General features: G+C 37.9%; 1 protein-coding gene across 1 annotated transcript in view; it reads left to right on the top strand.

Moving 5' to 3' along the window:
* The window catches only part of GPR158 (G protein-coupled receptor 158), a 385,607-nt gene that overhangs the window by 314,874 nt on the left and 52,149 nt on the right, over positions 1-18,584 (top strand). Inside the window, exon 7 of the mRNA XM_004425290.3 lies at positions 12,578-12,687. Coding sequence (XP_004425347.2) covers positions 12,578-12,687 — 110 coding nt within the window. The remainder of the gene's footprint in view (positions 1-12,577; positions 12,688-18,584) is intronic.

Below are 18,584 nucleotides of genomic sequence, written 5' to 3'. Positions count from 1 at the left end.
AACGCGTTTGCTCTTGCAAATCATGCTTTAGTGAATATTCTTGGACCTATATCTTTGCATATTTTGTATGCGTGTATATGTAGGACATTTTTCTAAAAATAGAATTCTTGCTGTATTTTATTAGTCCTCAGATACTTTCCTCACCCCTTCCTAGTCTCAGTCTGAGCTGTGGCTATTCTGGCTCCACGTGTGGCTTCTACTGGTCTGTAAACTAGTACCAGCAGCTCATGCCCTTTATTAAGTTAAAACTACCTGTAGAGCATAAAATAAAAGGCATATTGCTCAGGCTGTGCCCTGGCACTACAGAATCGTAGTTTCCACGAGGGAAACCTGGGTTTTCATGTTTTAACACCACCATAGATGATTCTGAGGTTTATTCAGAGTTGAAGACTCCTGAATTGGTTCCTGGCTTCCAGTTTGTCCCGTGATTACGGCTAGATCTTCTCTCTGACTCAGTACTTTGATCTCTGGTATGTCACTCTTTTGTTTTCAGAATTTCCCTTCATGAATTATTTCAGTTTTGTTTTTTAGCATTCATTTTTCCATTTGTTAACCACATTCATTATCTTTAGTCATATTTTTCATTTCTTTTTACTTGAAAACTATTTTTACCCTATAGACAATATGATTCAGTTTAAGTCCTTCCCCGTTCACTTCACTGAGCAAGCTGGTGAAAGTTCTAGGGCACCAGGCATTCCACAACACCCAGCCTCCATCAAAGGCCACTCTCTTTACCTTATTACTCTATCTGTTTCATGTAACAGCAGGCAGTAAGGCATGTGAGGGTGAGCTCAAGCTCGAGACTCAGGCTGAGTGTAAATCCCAGCTTACTAGCTGTGTGACTTTATACAAATTCCTTAACTTTTCTGTGCCTCAGTTTCCCCGTATGTAAAATGGGGATAATAACAATGCCTACCTCACAGGACAATTGTGAGGAACAAAGTTATTTTATGTAAGACAATCAAATACTAATTGCTAATACTAATACTCATTACATGTTACTGTTATTACCCCTCCAAAAAGATTACGAGATAGGCCTCTGAGGGGCTTCCCTCTCTTCAGGTGCAGGTTTCAGCTTCCTTTGACTTCTTCCTCTGGTTATACATTGCCATCTGCTTTGCATCTTCCAGAATTTTGTTGATATCTGTCATCTGTTGTCATTTCTACTCACACTCTCTTTGGCCTCGAGTGTTTTACATTTAACTAGAGTTTCCAGAAGTAGCAGACATAAACATGGTCAGTCTGCCAGGTTTAACTTGAAGTCTATTCTTTCTTAGTCACAGTTTAAACATAGACATATATACTTGAAAAGATCCAAATTATTTCTCCCAACTCACCATGACCATACCATATTTTTCTCATTGTTTAAAAATATTACAACCAAAAAAGTCATTTCTCAGCAGTTCCTAGTCATGAGCTATGTACAACAATCCCAGAATTATGACTTGATGATGAGTTGGACTCCATTGGAGAAGGCAGCCTTGGTATATTTCTTTCCTTTTCATGTTTTAAAAATTTCTCCTTTAAAATTTTTTTCACATTATCCTTTCTTTAAATGCATGCGCTAGGTATTTAATGGCTTTTTATTCTATGATCTTCTTACAGCATTTGCTTTGAACACAGATAGATAACAGCATTTCTGATGATTTAAAAGTAGAGTCCCCTTTTGTGATAGATAGCTTCTAAGATGGCCCCAGTGCTCCCTGCCTCCTGGTATTCACAGCCTGTGTAGTCCCCTCTCTTTGACTAACTTGTTTCTAGTCAATAAAATACATGAACATTGAGAGAATGTCACTTCCAGGATGAGGTTACAAAAGATTATGACTTCCATCTTGCTAGCAGACTCTCTCCTGCTGGCTTTGATGAAGCAAGTTGCTACGTTGGAGAGGTCCACATGGCAAGGAACTGAGAGTGGCCTCCAACCAACAGCAAGCAAGGACCAAGAAGCCTCAGTTCCCTTAGCCCTCAAGGAACTGGATCCTGTCAACACCATGTGAGCATGGAAGTGTATCCTTTCCTATTTGAGCCTTCCCATGAAATCCCAGCCCTGATCAGTACTTTGATTGTAGTCTTTTGTGTGTGTGTGTGTGTGTGTGTGTGTGTGTGTGAGGAAGATCAGCCTGTGCTACCATCTGCCAGTCCTTCTCTTTTTTTGCTGATGAAGACTGGCCCTGGGCTAACATCCATGCCCATCTTCCTCCACTTTGTATGGGACACCGCCACAGCATGACTTGCCAAGCCGTGCATCGGTGCGCACCCGGGATCCAAACCGGCGAACCCCGGGCCGCCACAGCGGAACGCGCACACTTAACCGCTTGCGCCACTGGGCCAGCCCCTGATTGTAGTCTTGTAAGAGACCACCATGAGATAATAGATGTGTGTTGTTATAAGTCACTAAGTTTGTGGTATTTCTTACGTAGCAATAGATAACTAATACACCTGGCTTCTCCTGCTTTTACCCATCAGACTCACAGCTCTGTTACTGCTTTAAGAATGCTCAGTTTGGATTGTCTGTTCTTTCCCTTTCCCCATATATTCTATTCTCAACTCCACAGTATTCAGAAGCTTCTTTTCTGTTGATATTTGAAGATACATATACAAGAGGACTAAACAGATTGTTGGTTCAAATGTGACAAATATCACAAGTAATTCTCATATGTTAATAATAAAACTGGCATTTCTCCATTTCTCTGTGATTTATTAAGTGCTTCCATAAGTACAATAGGATTTTGCATTATCTTCATTAAACTGTTGAAGAAACTGAGGCCCATAGAACTTAAGGGATTTGTCCCAGGTCATATATTTAATTAGTGGTAGAGCCCAGACTGGCATTTAGGGCAGCTAACTCCAAACCCCTTGTTTTATCCACTGCACTAGCTGCAGCCCCCCTGCACCTGACTGGCAGGTAACTCATATATTTGCACTAGTTTACAAATAAAATTTTTTATTTCTTTTTCTATTTTTTGTCTTATCAAATCTCTTCTATCTCATATATACACACACACACACACACACACACACACACATATATATATATATATATATAAAGCTAATTCATTCATTCCATGTATGTGAATGTGTGTTCATTTTTTTTTAGCTCTAAACCAGGTATATCTTTCTGCCACTGATCACAGCAAAACTTTCTAAGATACATGTTACAAATATCTTGTATACTGAATTAAGCCAAGTCTCCCAGTTTCTAATGGCCTTTCATTGCCACTCTATTTACTAAACCGTATTATTTTTTGTCCATTATGCAAGAAAACTGAATCAGTGAATCATTGATCATATTCAGAGCTCATTTGTTTCTGAACTTGTCCACTTCTCTGAGATGTATTTTTTTCCTCTCTGCCACTTTATTCGCTCATAGATAAACTACTTCTTTCTCAGAGTCACATTTTGGGAGAGGACCCAGAAGGTTTAACTTTGTGCTCCCATTATCTGTGTGGATTAAACTAAAACATTCATTATCCTATGAATAATATCCTATGAACAAGCATTATCCTATGCTGTCTTACTATTTACTGAACTGCTGTAACAGATATTAGTTTCTTTTTTAAATTAACCTTTTTTCCTAATTATAGAAAAATTTTAAAATACTATGAAGTGTGTGCATACCTAGTACTAAAACCAGAGAATCACTGTCAACACTGTGAGACGTATATACCATACACACACACATATGTATATATATATTTACATTTATTCAAAATCAACCCTTGCTTAGTACACATTTACAGTAAGGTTTTGAACTGAAGCCTAATGAGAGTTTATGCTCAGTTTAGAAAATATGAATTTTTTCATAGTAACAAAATAAAACCAAAAAAATGTTAACTGTAATACTTTGGTCATAATCTCACCACTTTGCTCACTAGTGTGTTTTTTTCTCAGAGGAACATGCAGTTTGCTCATAACAGCACTGGGAGAAAAAAATTTAGGAAGCAGAATCATAGCTTCAGATTTTTTGTGTCTTTGTTTTTGTTTTGCTTTTTTGATAAATATCGAAAACATCATTTTTTTGAATGGACTTCATAGAAACAAACAACACCATACATTTTCCCCCATGGCTTTTATGCGTAGCCACTTTATTCCCTTTTTCTGGAATAAATTAAGAGTGTTAAATTAAGAGTAATAAGCAGGGAATAGGTATACATTCACTTATATGTGTGTGTGTGTGTGTGTGTGCATATATATTGGCTTATACAGATGAATCGTAGGCATAAGGAATATCACACTGTATACTGTTTATATATTTTATGTGCTGCTTGTTTTTTCACTTAACATAAATCCTGAGAGCTTTCCCATATTCATTAATATTTTTGAGAACATGGTAGTAAAGATGATATAATCTTCTATCATAAGTCGTGCACTATAATTCTTGACCAAAACATTATTTCTTTGAACACATAAACTGATTGTAAAAGTTTAGACAAAAATAATCGTCTGTTTCTGTGTTTAGTATGTTTGTTAGGATCAGGTATTTTGCAAAGTGCCATTTCTTGGGGAGAATGGGGAAAGCGAGACCTGGAGGCTGCCTATACTCTCTAGCATGCATCCTCTCGTGCTCTCCTCTCCACTGCCATGCTTGTCTTTAGGCAGCTCAGTATCACATTTCTGAGTGCTGCATCCTGGGAGTTCTAATCTGTGATGGTTGGAGAAGAGAGGAGCTGATAGGGGAGGGGCAGTAAGGGACTAGAAGGCTCCAGGACTGGCTGATGCAAAAATAGTTCCTGCACACTTAGAGCATGACCAAAGATTTTTTTGATTTGTTTGTTTTGGTTAAGCCTATGTTTTGTAGAAGGCTATGAGTCTCAGAGTTAGACCCTGACAAGGAGTATGAATGAAATCTTTCCCTGTTATCTTCAGGCTTTCAGATATTATTCTAGTTCAGAGAGTGAGGCATGTAGTGGTTCATTTAAAAAGTGCCTCTTGGGCCAGCCCTGGTGGCCTAATGGTTAAGTTCAGCACACTCCGCTTCCGCAGCCTGGTTTCAGTTCCTGTGCGCGGACTACACCACTCGTCTGTCAGTGGCCATGCTGTGATGGCGGCTCACATACAAAAAGAGAAAGATTGGCAGTGGATGTTAGCTCAGGGTGAATGTTCCTCGGCATCAAAAAAAAAAAAAAGTACCTCTTAATTCGATACCATCCACCAAGCAGTGAGTAGAATCACCACAGACACTTTGGGATCTTGTCATCTTTGCCTTTAGTTTTTAGAGCTGTGACCCTTTTAATTTCTTTTTATATTTCCAGGGGTATTACAGTGGGAATTTTAGAGGGGCTCTGTCAGGTATGTCTCATCTGCTGTCACAATAACTCAAAAATCTTAGTTATATATTATAATTTTTTAAAATTATATCTATATGTTATATTTTTAGTCCATTAATTTTTCCCTTTTTTGTTGCTTTGGAGTAATAGGAGCCAAGGTCAAAGTAATAAGTTATAGAGCCTGGTTCATGGCCTGGTTCATCAATCACAGTCATGGCCCTTTCATGTGTGTGGTGATTGTATAAATGTAAAGTTGTATTAAGTACTTTTTATTCATTGTAGTTTGAATCCAACTTTAGGTAATTAGTTAAACATTTACAGGACATGCATTTTCCTCCCAAATATTTCCTGTGTACGGAATCATATCTTTTGCCAAATATAGAAAAAATAATTTTAGAACATACCCAAGGGCTTTGAAGCTACTTATATTTAAAACCAATTCTGTATAAAATTGCTTTAATAATATATAGTTCTGCCTAAATGACTCATTTCCAACCTCCTACTTCAAAAGATAGCAAACCTGGACAGATTAAGTACAAGGTTTAATATTAGATATTTCCAAGTGTTACCTCTGTGGACCGTCCTCCATCAAGATATCAGCTTCATTCTTCACTTGTGCAGTAAGGGTTGTTGGGAGCACAGCAAACTTGAGAGGGATGAACGGCCCTGGAAAATATTTGACTGGCAAGACTTCCTTGTATGAAGTAGAAGGAAATTGTAGATGTGGTAGAGAGAGTCCTTAAAGTCCTTATCAAATCCTTATCAAAGGACAACTTCGTGAGCAAAAATCTCATCACCTATATCTGTCACTGCACTCCCATTACCCAGCAAACAATCCAGTAATCTATTTTATAAATACAACGGTTCGCACACACCTACTAACAGAAACCCCAAAGCATGTAACACCTTGTTCACCTATACAAGTGCTTTAATTCACAACCAGTTTCACTGAACTGAAGCAAATAACACTTGACGAGTCAGTTAGGAAAGTGGAACTGCTGTGTCCAACACTATTAAGGAGCTGTTGCTCAGAGCCTTAAAATATCAGGCCGAAAACACGAGCTTCACACCTTTTCTCTCGGAGCTTTGCAACAGCATTGGACTGTGCTGGCTTCTGACCGTCTGCCTCCTAAGCATTCCTCTTCTGAAAGCACTGTGCCTTGTATCTGCTGAGCAGACACAGCAGAGGTTAATTTTCTGTCTCTGATGTTGTGTCTATATTGGCAAAAAAAGTTATTCTATTTAAAAATGTTCTATTTTGTACATATTTGAAAAGCCTAATAGTCTTTTCTCTTGTGGTTCTCTTTTCTTCCCCATTAGCTATTCAGTATCCAAAGAGTATAGGCAATCAAGCTGACTTCAAAACAAGCTAAAAATATCACATTTGGTGAAATGGGTGAATAATCTGTGCAGATTTGTTTGTCCATGAAGGGAAGGCTTAGAAGTCTATTTCCAAAACAGTAATACTTTGTAAAAACACAGTGCCTAGAGTATCCCACCACTAAGATCAGCTGCTTAAATTTTGTGAGCATCTGAAAAACTTCCAGTGTTGAAGAACCAAGTCCTCAAAACATCGTCATGGGTACACCCACCTCAGACCTTCACGCTGAAACCTTATTCTTAGCGAGGGTGGGGAAAACAAATCTCTAGGCAAATTATAGTGAGTTCCCAAGAGGCAATATTAAAGGTAAAAGAAAATTGGTGGTTTTGGTGTGACACTCTTTCTCCTGCTGACCCTGAATATGTCTCTTTTTCTCTCATCCCACCCTCCTAAACCTACCTACCATTTAGACCCTGTGCTCATTCATCCAGCCATTGTGCCTGCTCTTCAGTCCTCAGGTTACCTAATGGCGGAAGTGGGACACTTATGTCCTGCTTCTCCCACATTACACAAAGTATCTTTATGTCTATCATTAGTCTCTAATATTGGAAAGAGAATGGGGAAAGTTTTTCCTTGAAATATTTACTTTGAAAATATACCTTAAGGCAGTACTTCCGGTTAAAGAACTTTTTATGGCTTCTGGTTTAAAACTTGACTATTTTGATAACCATGGGCAAAATAGTTAACCCCATTAAAGTTCAGTCTGCTTATCTTTATAATTATGGTAATAAAGTATATCTTGGACCCTAAATATAGGTAGTATGTCTAGCATAGTCATCAGTGTGTGTCTGCGGGCGTGGATAGTTATTATCATTCTTGGTTTGTGAAAATGACAGCTATTAGTATTACCATCATCATTCATAAGTTCTTCAGCTCAGTGGTTTAGTTTTTCTTCCTTTCTTCTTCTAATAAGGTCTGTTAGGATATGTGTTATTAATTTGGGATTGGGGAAGGGGTATTTATTTTACAATATTTTATTAAACTATACATATATATAAATTATATTTAATAAGAAAAAGTTAAATATTGGAATTTGAAAGACAGTGAAACTTCCTAGTCTTGTTTTATGTTTTTTTGTCATTATAGAGTATATTAACTACTACAAAGCTAGGTCTAGATTGAATGTCGTATAGGCAACTTACACTCAATATGTCCAAAAGTGAACTGGTTATCTTTCTCCTTCCTCACTTTCTCCTTCCCTCACTCCCTTCCTTTTTTTATCTCATTTCTTCCACATGCATTTATTGGTTGCCTGCTATTGCCAGGTACAATACTAGGGAATGGGCGTGCAATCCTGAGTGAGATAGTTACAATCCCTGCTCTCGTGTAACTTACAAACTAGCTAGTAAGACACATTCAACAAATGAGTTATTTTAGAGTTGATCTGTGTGATGAAGGAAAGCACAGAATTTATACAAGTGAATAACGTGCAAATAAGATGGAAACTTAACTTAGTCTGGGGGTGCTTGAGAGAGTCATGGATGCCAACCCTGAGCTGAGACATGAAGGATGAAGTGGAGGTGGGGAGGTTTCTAAGCAGAAGTAACATAATTTTCCCTAGACTTATGCATTCTTTTCTTTTTTCTTTTTCTTTTCAAACACAATCATCCTCCCAGTCACCCAGGCTTAAAATCTTCACATTATCTGTGACTATTCTCCTTTGCTTCAACAAATAATCAGTTGCCCAGTTTTCCTGATTCAGTATCTTCTTTCCTCTATTCCCATAAATGACTGAATTCTCAATCTCACTACATTAGTGACATCCTTCTTTACCTTTTTCCCACAGCTTTATTTTTTCTTTTATTCAGCAAACAGTTCTTGAGCACTTTCTGGGTGCCAGGACCTTGCTAGTGCCAGCATTACAGAATTGAACACGATAACACAGCTGTCACAGAGCCTACACTCTCATACAGTGCCGCGGGACCAGTGCTGTGATGAAGTAGGGACAGGGAGCTAAGCCACAGGGAAGGCTTCCTCTTCCCAGAGGAAGGAATATTCAGGCTGAGGCCTGAGGGTGAACAGGAATAAGCCAGGTGCAGGTGAGACAGTCGGCTCATCCAGGCAGAAGAAACAGCATATGCAAGGACTGGAGGGGTGGCTGCGTGGAAAGTAATGATGTAGTTGAGAAAAGCTGTGTCAACCAACTTAGATGATTTTGTAATTTTGCCTTTTTTGTAAGAGCACTGGGAGCCACTGAAGGTTCTAGGCAGGAGAGTGAGGTATCAGAGGCATCGCACCAGCTGCCATTTGGGGACTGGAGTAAAGTGAGACACAGGAATAAGATACAAGAAAAGGAAAAGGTTTGCTGGCAAAGATGGTGAATTCGAGGGTTTCTTCTCCCAACTGGTTTTCTCACTTTCAGTCTCTTCCCCTTCCGTAGCCAAGCCCGGAACACACTTCTGATCAACTCAAAGGAGTTTAATGGCATGTCTACTGCTCATGGAATAAAATCTGAATTCCTCACCCTGTTGTTCAAAGCTCACAATGACCTGGCCCCAGCTCTGTTGTAAAGCTCCTCTCGTCGTCTTCCTGGCTGTACCCATCCCCTCCACACTGCGCGGCTTTCCCAAAACCGTGCCTTCGTCCTGGGCTCCCTCCGCCGTCCTCTTTGCCTGCACCCTCCAACCTGGTCCTCCTTCCTGCCCTTGCTCAGATGTCCACCCTCCCTGGATAACTTCACTTGTTTCCACTGAGAATAATGTCCCTTTTCTCTGACTCCTCAGTGTGATGCAGTTCACAGTATAATAGCGTCTGTCGCCTCCCCCACACGGTAGAGCTATATTGAGAAGCAGGGCAGGGTAGCTCTTATCAGCATGAACTCTGGAACCAAACTGCCTGGATTCAGATCCCAGCTCTGACGCTTCCTAGCTGTGTGACCCTGGGCACATCACTTAAATTCTCTGTGCTTCATTCCTCTTCCATAAAATAAAAGTCCCTACTGTATAAGGTATTGTGAGGGTTAAATGAGTAAATAATGCAAAAATGCTTAGTGTCTAGCAGTAGTTAAGTGCTGTGTAACTATTTGGTATGATCATACTATTATTTTTATCATTTACATGTAATATCCACTCTTGTTAATTATAACTTCTTTGAGGACTTAATCCATATCTGATTTATTTTTATGGTTTCTAAATCCCTTACTGCCTAACACAGAGTAAATAAATACTGAATGTGTGAATTAGAATCATAATGAGTAGTGGACCCTGACCGGACTTTTCAAATAGTTTATTTTGAAGATAACATTTTCTTAATTAAGTTAGCTAATATAGACCATTCAGCAAATATTTAATATATGTAAATTTTCTGTGGGCAAAGCGTAAAGAATATATGAAGCAGCACGCCTTCTCCAATTTTACATCTGGCTCAGAGAGACACCCATACAGCTAACTACAGTATAAGATAAGATAGAAAAAGTATACAGTCAAAAAGCTACTGGAGGAATTCAAAAGGCTTGGCTGGCATGATTAGAAAAGAATTCATTGAGATGATGCAATGGGATGGTAACTTTTAGAACAAAGCATATTTAAATCAACTCTCCTAATAATATTAGCCAATACTTATTGAATATTCACTGTACCTGGCACTGTGTTTATCATATTTAAACTTCAAAACAGTCCCATTTGGAAGTAGCAGTGCTGTGTTCATTTTACAAATGAGGAAACTGAGGCATAGCAAGGCAATGTTAAGTAGTTTGTCAAAGTCATACAACTAATAAGAATAGACACAGGATGGGAACCCAAGGAGACTGAATTCAGAGCCTGTACTCTCCACGACCACACTACAAAATTAGGAGTTCTACTTCACTATTCGCGAGACTGTTTCTAACAACATATTTTATTAAATTCACTGGAATTTCATTTTCTATTTCTTTTTAAACTTATACCTCATCCATGGATGCTGGAAAACATTGACTTATTCTTTCATTTATTTCTGACTGACTCAGTCTTTCACTTATAGTAACAAGTCTTGGAATTCTTTATCTGTGAAATAAAAGTTTAAAGCTATATCAGTAGTTCCCAAACAGTTCAAGAACAATTCTTTCTTTTAAAATAAAAAATCATGCAGACTTCTATATTATAGTTGTTCACCTCTGCTTATTTATTTCCTAGAGAGAGCTTTGTGTGCAATGTAAAACTTGGCAATAAGTCACAGGATTTTGCAGCCCCCAAGAATCCACTCTTCTAGAATAATCTCTAAGGCCATTTCTAGTGGAAATACTTGAGATTTTATATATTCTAGACTTTAGGTCTCTATCTCTCTAGTTTCTAATATGTCATTTCTCTCTGCCATGGGAAGGAACACATATGCTCCCCTAATCCCTTAATCCTCTATCAAGTTTTTTCTATTTTTTTTCCCCTACGTCTTCCCTTCTTCCTTCAGCCCAGATTCCTTAATAAACAATAAAACTTACTTCGCAGAACTCGTAATTACTACTGGACTCCTCTGCAAAGGAATTATGTCTAAAACATATGAGCTAAAACTAGAATATAAATTTACAGAATTTTACTTTGATTTGTGAAAATAGTAAGTAAAAGAAAGATTTTTAATATCAATTTTTGGATTAATCCAAGCAATTTTCAGAAATCAAATATGTATCTTCAGCATAGACCTAGTGAATTAGAAAATTGAGGACAAGTACTGTATATAAGTGAAAGAATAAAATTGAAAATTTTTTGAAAATTTTTGACTTCAAGAGCAGACAAAGCAACATTATCTCCCATCCACACCTATTTTTACCTTTCTTTCATTTCTCCTTGACACCTTTGTCCAGTCTTTTTCCCACCCCTTAAGAATTAATCCTTAATGGTATTGTCAATACTTAGTTTAATATCTTTATATAGTAGAAATATTTGAGAAATGCCAGCATAGAGTTATAGGTGATGTCATTCTTGGTACTGCTGGAGAGTGGGGCTCCATTTGTAAGATATCAACAAGAAAATGTCTGCACCCCCCAAGTCTCCCAGCTCTGCTTTATGTTTCCCAATACTCACATCTTTGGGATGAAAAACCAAACTAACACTCAGCGTTTTAGGAGTGGGTATATTTTTCTGTTATGATGACCTTGCTCTACACAGAATCAGTTCAGGCCGGCTGCTCCAGCAGAAGAGTAGAAGTCTATGTTCTTCAGCAGCATTAATCCTTTAGCTGTGCAGGGTTCCTTAGGCAGGGCCAAACCAATTCCTATTCTGTGAGGGCTTCCTCAAAACCACACAGCATACAAAAGGCCTTGGACATGCCTTTTGACCATCCCCCTGGAATTGGCCACTTGTTCCTTTGTGTCCCACTGAACCTGCACAGATGTTTATCGGAACACCTCTGCTGCTTTAATGCAATTTCTTGTTTACATATCTCTTTTCCTTTTCTTATTGGCCTGTGTATCCACAGCATCTAGTATAGTGCCTGGCTCATGGTAAATGCTTAATTAATATTTGTAGAATGAAGACTCTGGAGTGAGAAGGCAGGAGTTAGTGAGGTTATTAAGCCAAGTACCAAGTGAAGTAATAAATATGGAGTGGTAGATTGACTGGCAGGGCAGTACAGGGTGGTCCTGTCAGGGCTGTTTCAGACAGGGGAAAGTATTACTAGAAGTGTGGAGACTGGAATAGGTAGGACTCCAATGGAAAACAGCAGTGGAAGCTAGCTTGGCTAGCCCATCTGGGGAAGTAACATACCAAAGACTTAGAGACAATTGATAGAAACTCCTGAAAGTTAGAAGTAAAAAATTTAGACTTAATTTAAAAGCAATAGGGAGACTTTATGGTTTTGGGATTTGGACAAGGATCAAAATAATATTTTAAAGTTTTATTCAGATGGATGTATGCTTATATCAAAATTCATATGTTAAACATCAGATTATGAAATATCGATTTTATTCTGTGGGTCATCACTTGATCCTGAAGGTCTCTTTCTTTCTCTTCTCATCCCACAGGTTGTTATTTTGTACTTTGAGCCAAGCACATTTCGCTGTATTCTCCTAAGATGGGTTCGTCTTCTCGGTTTTGCTACAGTTTATGGAACTGTCACTCTCAAGCTTCACAGGTATATCATATTTTATTACTTTTCATTCCCATGGGAGGATCAAAGTGTTCAGCTTAGCGTGTGATTGCAAGCTGGGTCAGCCACTTAAGTGGTTTGATTTCAAGAATTTAGATAGCAAGATGATATATATTTTCATTTTCAAGGCAATATTTTTAGGATTCTCTAGGAAAATCTCTAATACAACTGAATTTGAACAACATGCTTTAATAAAATGTGCCATTAGTTGTGGAAAAGTCAATTCTGAATAAAAAATAAGTTTAGAGTGAATGTGAAACAGCAGTTATTAGCTAAGAACAGGAATAAATATAGAGACAATATAGCTGAAATAATAATTCAGGTCCAGAGAGACCAAAGAATCCTATATAGCAGAATTCAGCAATGTGTTTATTAGACAAGATCTGCTGTCCTTCATTCCTAAATTCCATGCCCCAGGGTAATCCTGCTCCTATTCTAGGAGGGAAGCTCTAAAAGGTAGTATTCTTGGCTTTCCTCCTTAACCAAGGTACTACAGTGATTATCAACCTTGTAAATTGAGACTATTATAAATTCCCTTATGCTTTGTTTCAAAATCACCTACTTTTAAAAAATGCACATCGTAAATATTAGGAAGAAAGAAGCAATAAATAAATTGCCTATCCACAAAGTCTAGAGATGGCTGGAAATGATTCCAAGGTTTTTCCTTGCCCCCTCTTTCTTTCTCTCAAGTTTTCTTAACGTAGTGGTGCCAAAGAGCATAGGAGAGGAAATATAAATTTCTCCTGCAGGATAAAACTGCAGCTCTGTAGGGGAAACACTTTACACTGATGAGCTTTAAAGCTATTTTGATAACCACAGTAAGCCATTCATATTTTCATGCTAATTTGGCCATAAATGTTTCTCAATAAAAGTATTTTAATATGGCTCATACAATACTTTATCTTAGATGCCATAATATGTAGGATATTTGTCTTTAAATATCCCCCATTTCAACTTTTTTTTTAAATGTGATAATTTTACTATCTACTACATAAGAATCTACATTTCTTTTCCTATGTTTTTTGCTGGTACTTATTTACTGGAAATGCTCCAGATTATCTTTTTGAAACAAATGTAATTATCCTTAACTCTCAAGATTCCTTTCTTATATATGTCATATAGTACCAAGAATATTGGACTGGATTTCAGGACATCCAGTTTAAATCTCAGTTTAGCCTCTAAAAAATCATAGGCCTCTATTTCCTATAGAAGGAAAGGAGTAGACCAATCTCTAATGTTCTTTCTGACGTGCACTTTATTCTTTCCACATCACAGCACTCTTTGCTCTTCTATCTGATTCTTCAAATACCTTCTAGTTTCCATTCTTTATATGACAGCTGTTTTTCAACTGGTGTTCACCAAAGGAAACGAGAAATCATTGACAGTCAATAGTGGACAATAAGCCTTCTAGAAATCCTTAAAGAATGGGTAGCCTTTTGAGACTTGAGAATGACCTCTCTCCTTAGGGGTCTAGCACTCAGCATCTATTGGGTCCTCTATTATGTAATACAGTTTGCTTATTTGATTGTCTTCTTCACTTTTACCTCACTTACCTTCTCCTTGGAGTGAGGGCTTACCACTGACTCCCCAGCTCTTAGCACAATGACTGACCCATGGGAGGTGTTTCATACCAGTAGTTGATGAGTGAATGAATAAAAATGTCAGATGCAGACTTGGAAGCTGCTTCCCACAGTTCTCTCCACACATGAGACATTCATATTCCCCTGACTCACTGTGTGTCCTCAAGTGTCTTGAACACGTAACACTGTGGTCTGCAAGAGGCTATTTGGTGGGACGCAAACACAGTTTTAAATAGCATTGAATCATATAGTGAGAAAATTACTTCCATTCAGCTTCTTTCAATCTTTCTGATCATTTCCAGGAGAATAATTAGTTTGGAACTCATAGGTCTGTAACACCTGCCAAACCTTGCTAATCTTCCATTACAACATAAAGGGGATCAAGCTTCAGGCTCACGGTTTTCATTACAGTGCTGTCTAGATAAAATTTATTAACTCTGTTTCAGTGTATTTATTTTCATAGCTATTTTCTATTTATGGGTTGTCTATCAATTTTTCATTAAAAGCAGCAATATAAAGTTTCCTTTAAAATATTTTAAAGCAATAAATACAAATTAATTTAAAGAAAATATTAGCTGTTGCACAGATATAGCAGAGATCTTCAGGGTGGCATGCAAATGATTGGAATTTGGGAAACCAAATGACTTTATCATTCTTTTGTTTGTTTTAAAGACTGAAGTTAAAACTGTTTTCTCTCTATGTGTCTCTAGAACTCATTGCGGTGACAAATTACCCCAGTGATGGCTTAAATCGAGTGGAAACTATTTCTAATTTAATGAGCTGAATTATTCTTATCCTTTCTGAACCATATGGCTTTATATTGTATTCTGGGTTTTTTTCCATATTGCTTACACTTAACTGATCCCAGTATTGTTTATGTCTATAAACTGAACAATCAGCATCTCAGAGGAATGTGAGCAACCTGATGGAAGTGACTGGCTGAAACAGCTTTGTATTCCCCATTCTTAGTGCTGCATCTTGCTCATATTATATATACAGATGCTTGTTAAATGAGCGGATGGGTAGATAGTTGTAGGGAATGGAGCTGTAAGAAGTGTCTTTGGTTGGTATCTCTTAGAGTCAAGCAAATGTGGCCCTGAAGAAAGGACTTCTAAGATTTTGTAGTAATACAATAGAGAGGAAAGAGATAACTCCTAACAAATCCAAATTTTAATTTCATTTCTGCCATATTTATACCACCAAGAATAAATTACTTTAACATCTGAGAATCACCTTTCTCACCTCACCTGTAAAGTTGTAGTAAAAATTAAACATGATTGGAACATATGTAAATGTGTCAAGTAGGGGGTTTTGGTTGCAAACCACAGGCACTGACTATGGCTAAGTTAAGCAAAAAGGGAATTGGTTGGAAGGATATGGGGAAGGTCACAGAACTGAAGGGAAAGCTAAAGAACCAGGCTTTGGAGGACCTGACCCAAGGTAGCTTGAGGGATCAAGGTAGCATGGGCTAAGAGATAATGTTCCTTGAATACCATAGTCTCATTTTCATAGGAACTGCATCTTCTATTTCAAGATGTAAAAAAAAGTAAATCCTACCTGTCTAGACAGAAAATTCTGAGGAAATTATCAGTACTGATATATAAAATGACTGTTATAGTCCCTTGAGAATAGGACAGGCAAGAAAGACCTGAGATTTTGTTTTATTTCAACCATTTCCCTCAAGGCTTAGTAAAATTATTGAACATTTCTTTCTCCATCTCCTGGTCTCTCTCTGATTGGTTATAGTATTTACAGAATTCCAGTAGCTCTGAAAATTTGAATCAAATATGAAAAAAGAGCAGGATCTTACTCTGTCACCAGAAATTACACCATTAGCCTGGAACAGAAGCTTAAAGGTTTCATTCACTTTTACCAAACCTCCCACTTTTTTCTTTAGTGGTCCCTCCCCACATTTGAGAGTCATACAGCTGAAGACTACCATACCAATCCAAAGGAAAATTGCAGAAGAGTCCTTTGTTTATTAACAGTGCAGTACAGGGGTGTAACAAGCTGGGGGCGGGGATGAGACTGGTCCTCCCCTTGAGGGAGGAGTATTTTGTCACTGACATTTAGAATCACCCTCACATGGTGGTGGCAAAAAGCAGACCAACTTTTTGTTGTCTTTATTATTGACTTAAATTCTCTGCAGACAAATCTCCCCTTTGTTACCTGCACCCAGGGCAGACCAGTCCCACCGGCCCACCTCCTTGGCAGGCCGTTCATGTAACTTATTTGAAATTGAAACTGTTTCTTCCTCTTTGAAGAAAGAAAGAAGGGAGAATGGTACAGGTTTTAGCTAGTCACTATGGATCATAAGGAGCTGAAGTAGGCAAAAATGAGGAAAGTTCATTTATAAAAAGGAGTTTCCTTCAGTAACCATAAATATGTCTGACTTAGTACATGAATTATGGAGGATGCATCTAAAAGTACATCTAGCCCTTCCGTGGATACATGGTTCACAGAATGCTTGCTAAGCTAGGTGTGTTTGTTTTAGGCGACTTGGGAGGGCGATATCTCTAGGCTCAGAAAAGCCAAGTGTATTATTCAGGAGGCAAAATGAGGAAATGTTTTTAAATGAAAGGGGGTGGAGAGGGATTAAGAAACTTAATGCTAAAAGAACATTTTCCTATTCCCTGTAATATGGTTTCTGAAAACACATTGCCTTTTCCTTTTTCTAAGGCTAATGAAGAAAAAAAACAAAAGATTTTTTTTGTACTATATTTAAAATGAATACTTAAGTAAGCTGCAAAAAAGCCTTCTCCTGGCTCTGGACTAGGGATTTTCATTTCATGCATTATTCAGTACTCCTTGCTCTGGATACAACACAGTACATAGCAGTTTTCTCTACTGTCCTCATTAGCACAAAATATTTACGGTTTGTGGGAAGGTTTTTATACACATATTTTAGTTTGTCTCCTAGTAAATTTTAAAAAGTGATTGGAAGTTATTTATATTTATTTATTTATTATGTATTCTTATAAGGCTATATAAAATACAGTAAGATATCTTAAATTTTTTAAAGAGCAAAAGAAAGAAAAGCAAGTGTGTGACTCTATAGAAAAGCTAAGAGCTTGTAGCAAAATGAAGATTGTCTCTTTAGCTTAACTTGTGATAAGCACTGAGTGGCAGGGAATTTGAGATGGAGCCTTAGGCAAATGCCTGAAGTCCAGTTTTTGTACTTTGTCTATTAAGTGTAGACCTATCTGCTTTAACAGAGCATTGAACAAGGTGTTGATTAACCCTCATTTACGAAAGGCAAAAAAATAATAACCTTTCTTCTTAGGTGGCTAAGAAAATGCCTATGGGCATGCACAAAATTCTTCTAGAAGTCTTCTTTGTTTTACCCCAGCACACAGACGAATGGTGTTTAAGGTCCCAAATCATGACCCAAAGGGTTTTATCATGAAGCAATTTCAAAACAGTTTTAGCCAGTTACCCACCTCAGTCAAAATAATATATCAGATGCCCTAGAGAAAAACGACAGGCTTAAGATGAATTCTTAGAGAACAAAGGTTTCAAGTTGATGTTTCAGAACTATCTCTAATACTGGCATTTTAAGAAATTTAAAAGAAAATTAGATTAGTAAATGACTTGACTTACTCTTTTCCTGTTTCTTAACTCACTAAGTGCTACCCTGGACTTTGTGAGATTAAGATGTAAACAATTTCCCTAGATATATTTCACCACTTTAAATTGTGTTTAATGAAACAGGAAAGATCAAAACTCATTTGGCTCTTAACAATATAAATTTACTTCATAATTTCATTAACTCAGGAAGCATGGGTATGGAATGTGACATAAAAACTCGTGCCAATGCACAGAATGATTTGTGGGGATTTTTGCTCTCCTGATTCTAATTAATTTTCAGAAAATGTGTGGTTATATGCCTTAGCTTTGCAGACCCTACTTTTTTGTCATTTTCATCACTCATATGCTTGGATGGACCTAGGAGAAGGACGGCCCTTGAAAAGCTGAGAAATGAGCGTATCGCACACTCCCGCTTCTCCTTCCTGCGCTCATCTTCCCTTTCTCGGCATGTTTGTAGTCTGTCCCAGAGCCTCAGTCCTGTGGGACTTTGATACAGCTAGCCATTATGAATGGCCCTCCCAGAAACCGTGAAAACAAAATCTCCTAAGCGCCAATGAGTTATCTTTTGTTATAAAATCTCCGACTAGCTAGAGGATGAGAAAGTTTCCTCCACCCATTCCTCCTCCCCTGCCCATTCCTCCTCTCCCTGCCCATTCCCCCTCACCTGCCCATTCCCCCTCACCTGCCCATTCCCCCTCACCCGCCCATTCCCCT

Source organism: Ceratotherium simum, chromosome 32 (assembly GCF_057802395.1).
Source record: "Ceratotherium simum simum isolate JZ-2026a chromosome 32, ASM5780239v1, whole genome shotgun sequence".
NCBI lineage: Eukaryota > Metazoa > Chordata > Mammalia > Perissodactyla > Rhinocerotidae > Ceratotherium > Ceratotherium simum.
The sequence above is the reverse complement of the archived record's forward strand: the minus strand, read 5'-3'. Positions and strand labels throughout refer to the sequence as shown.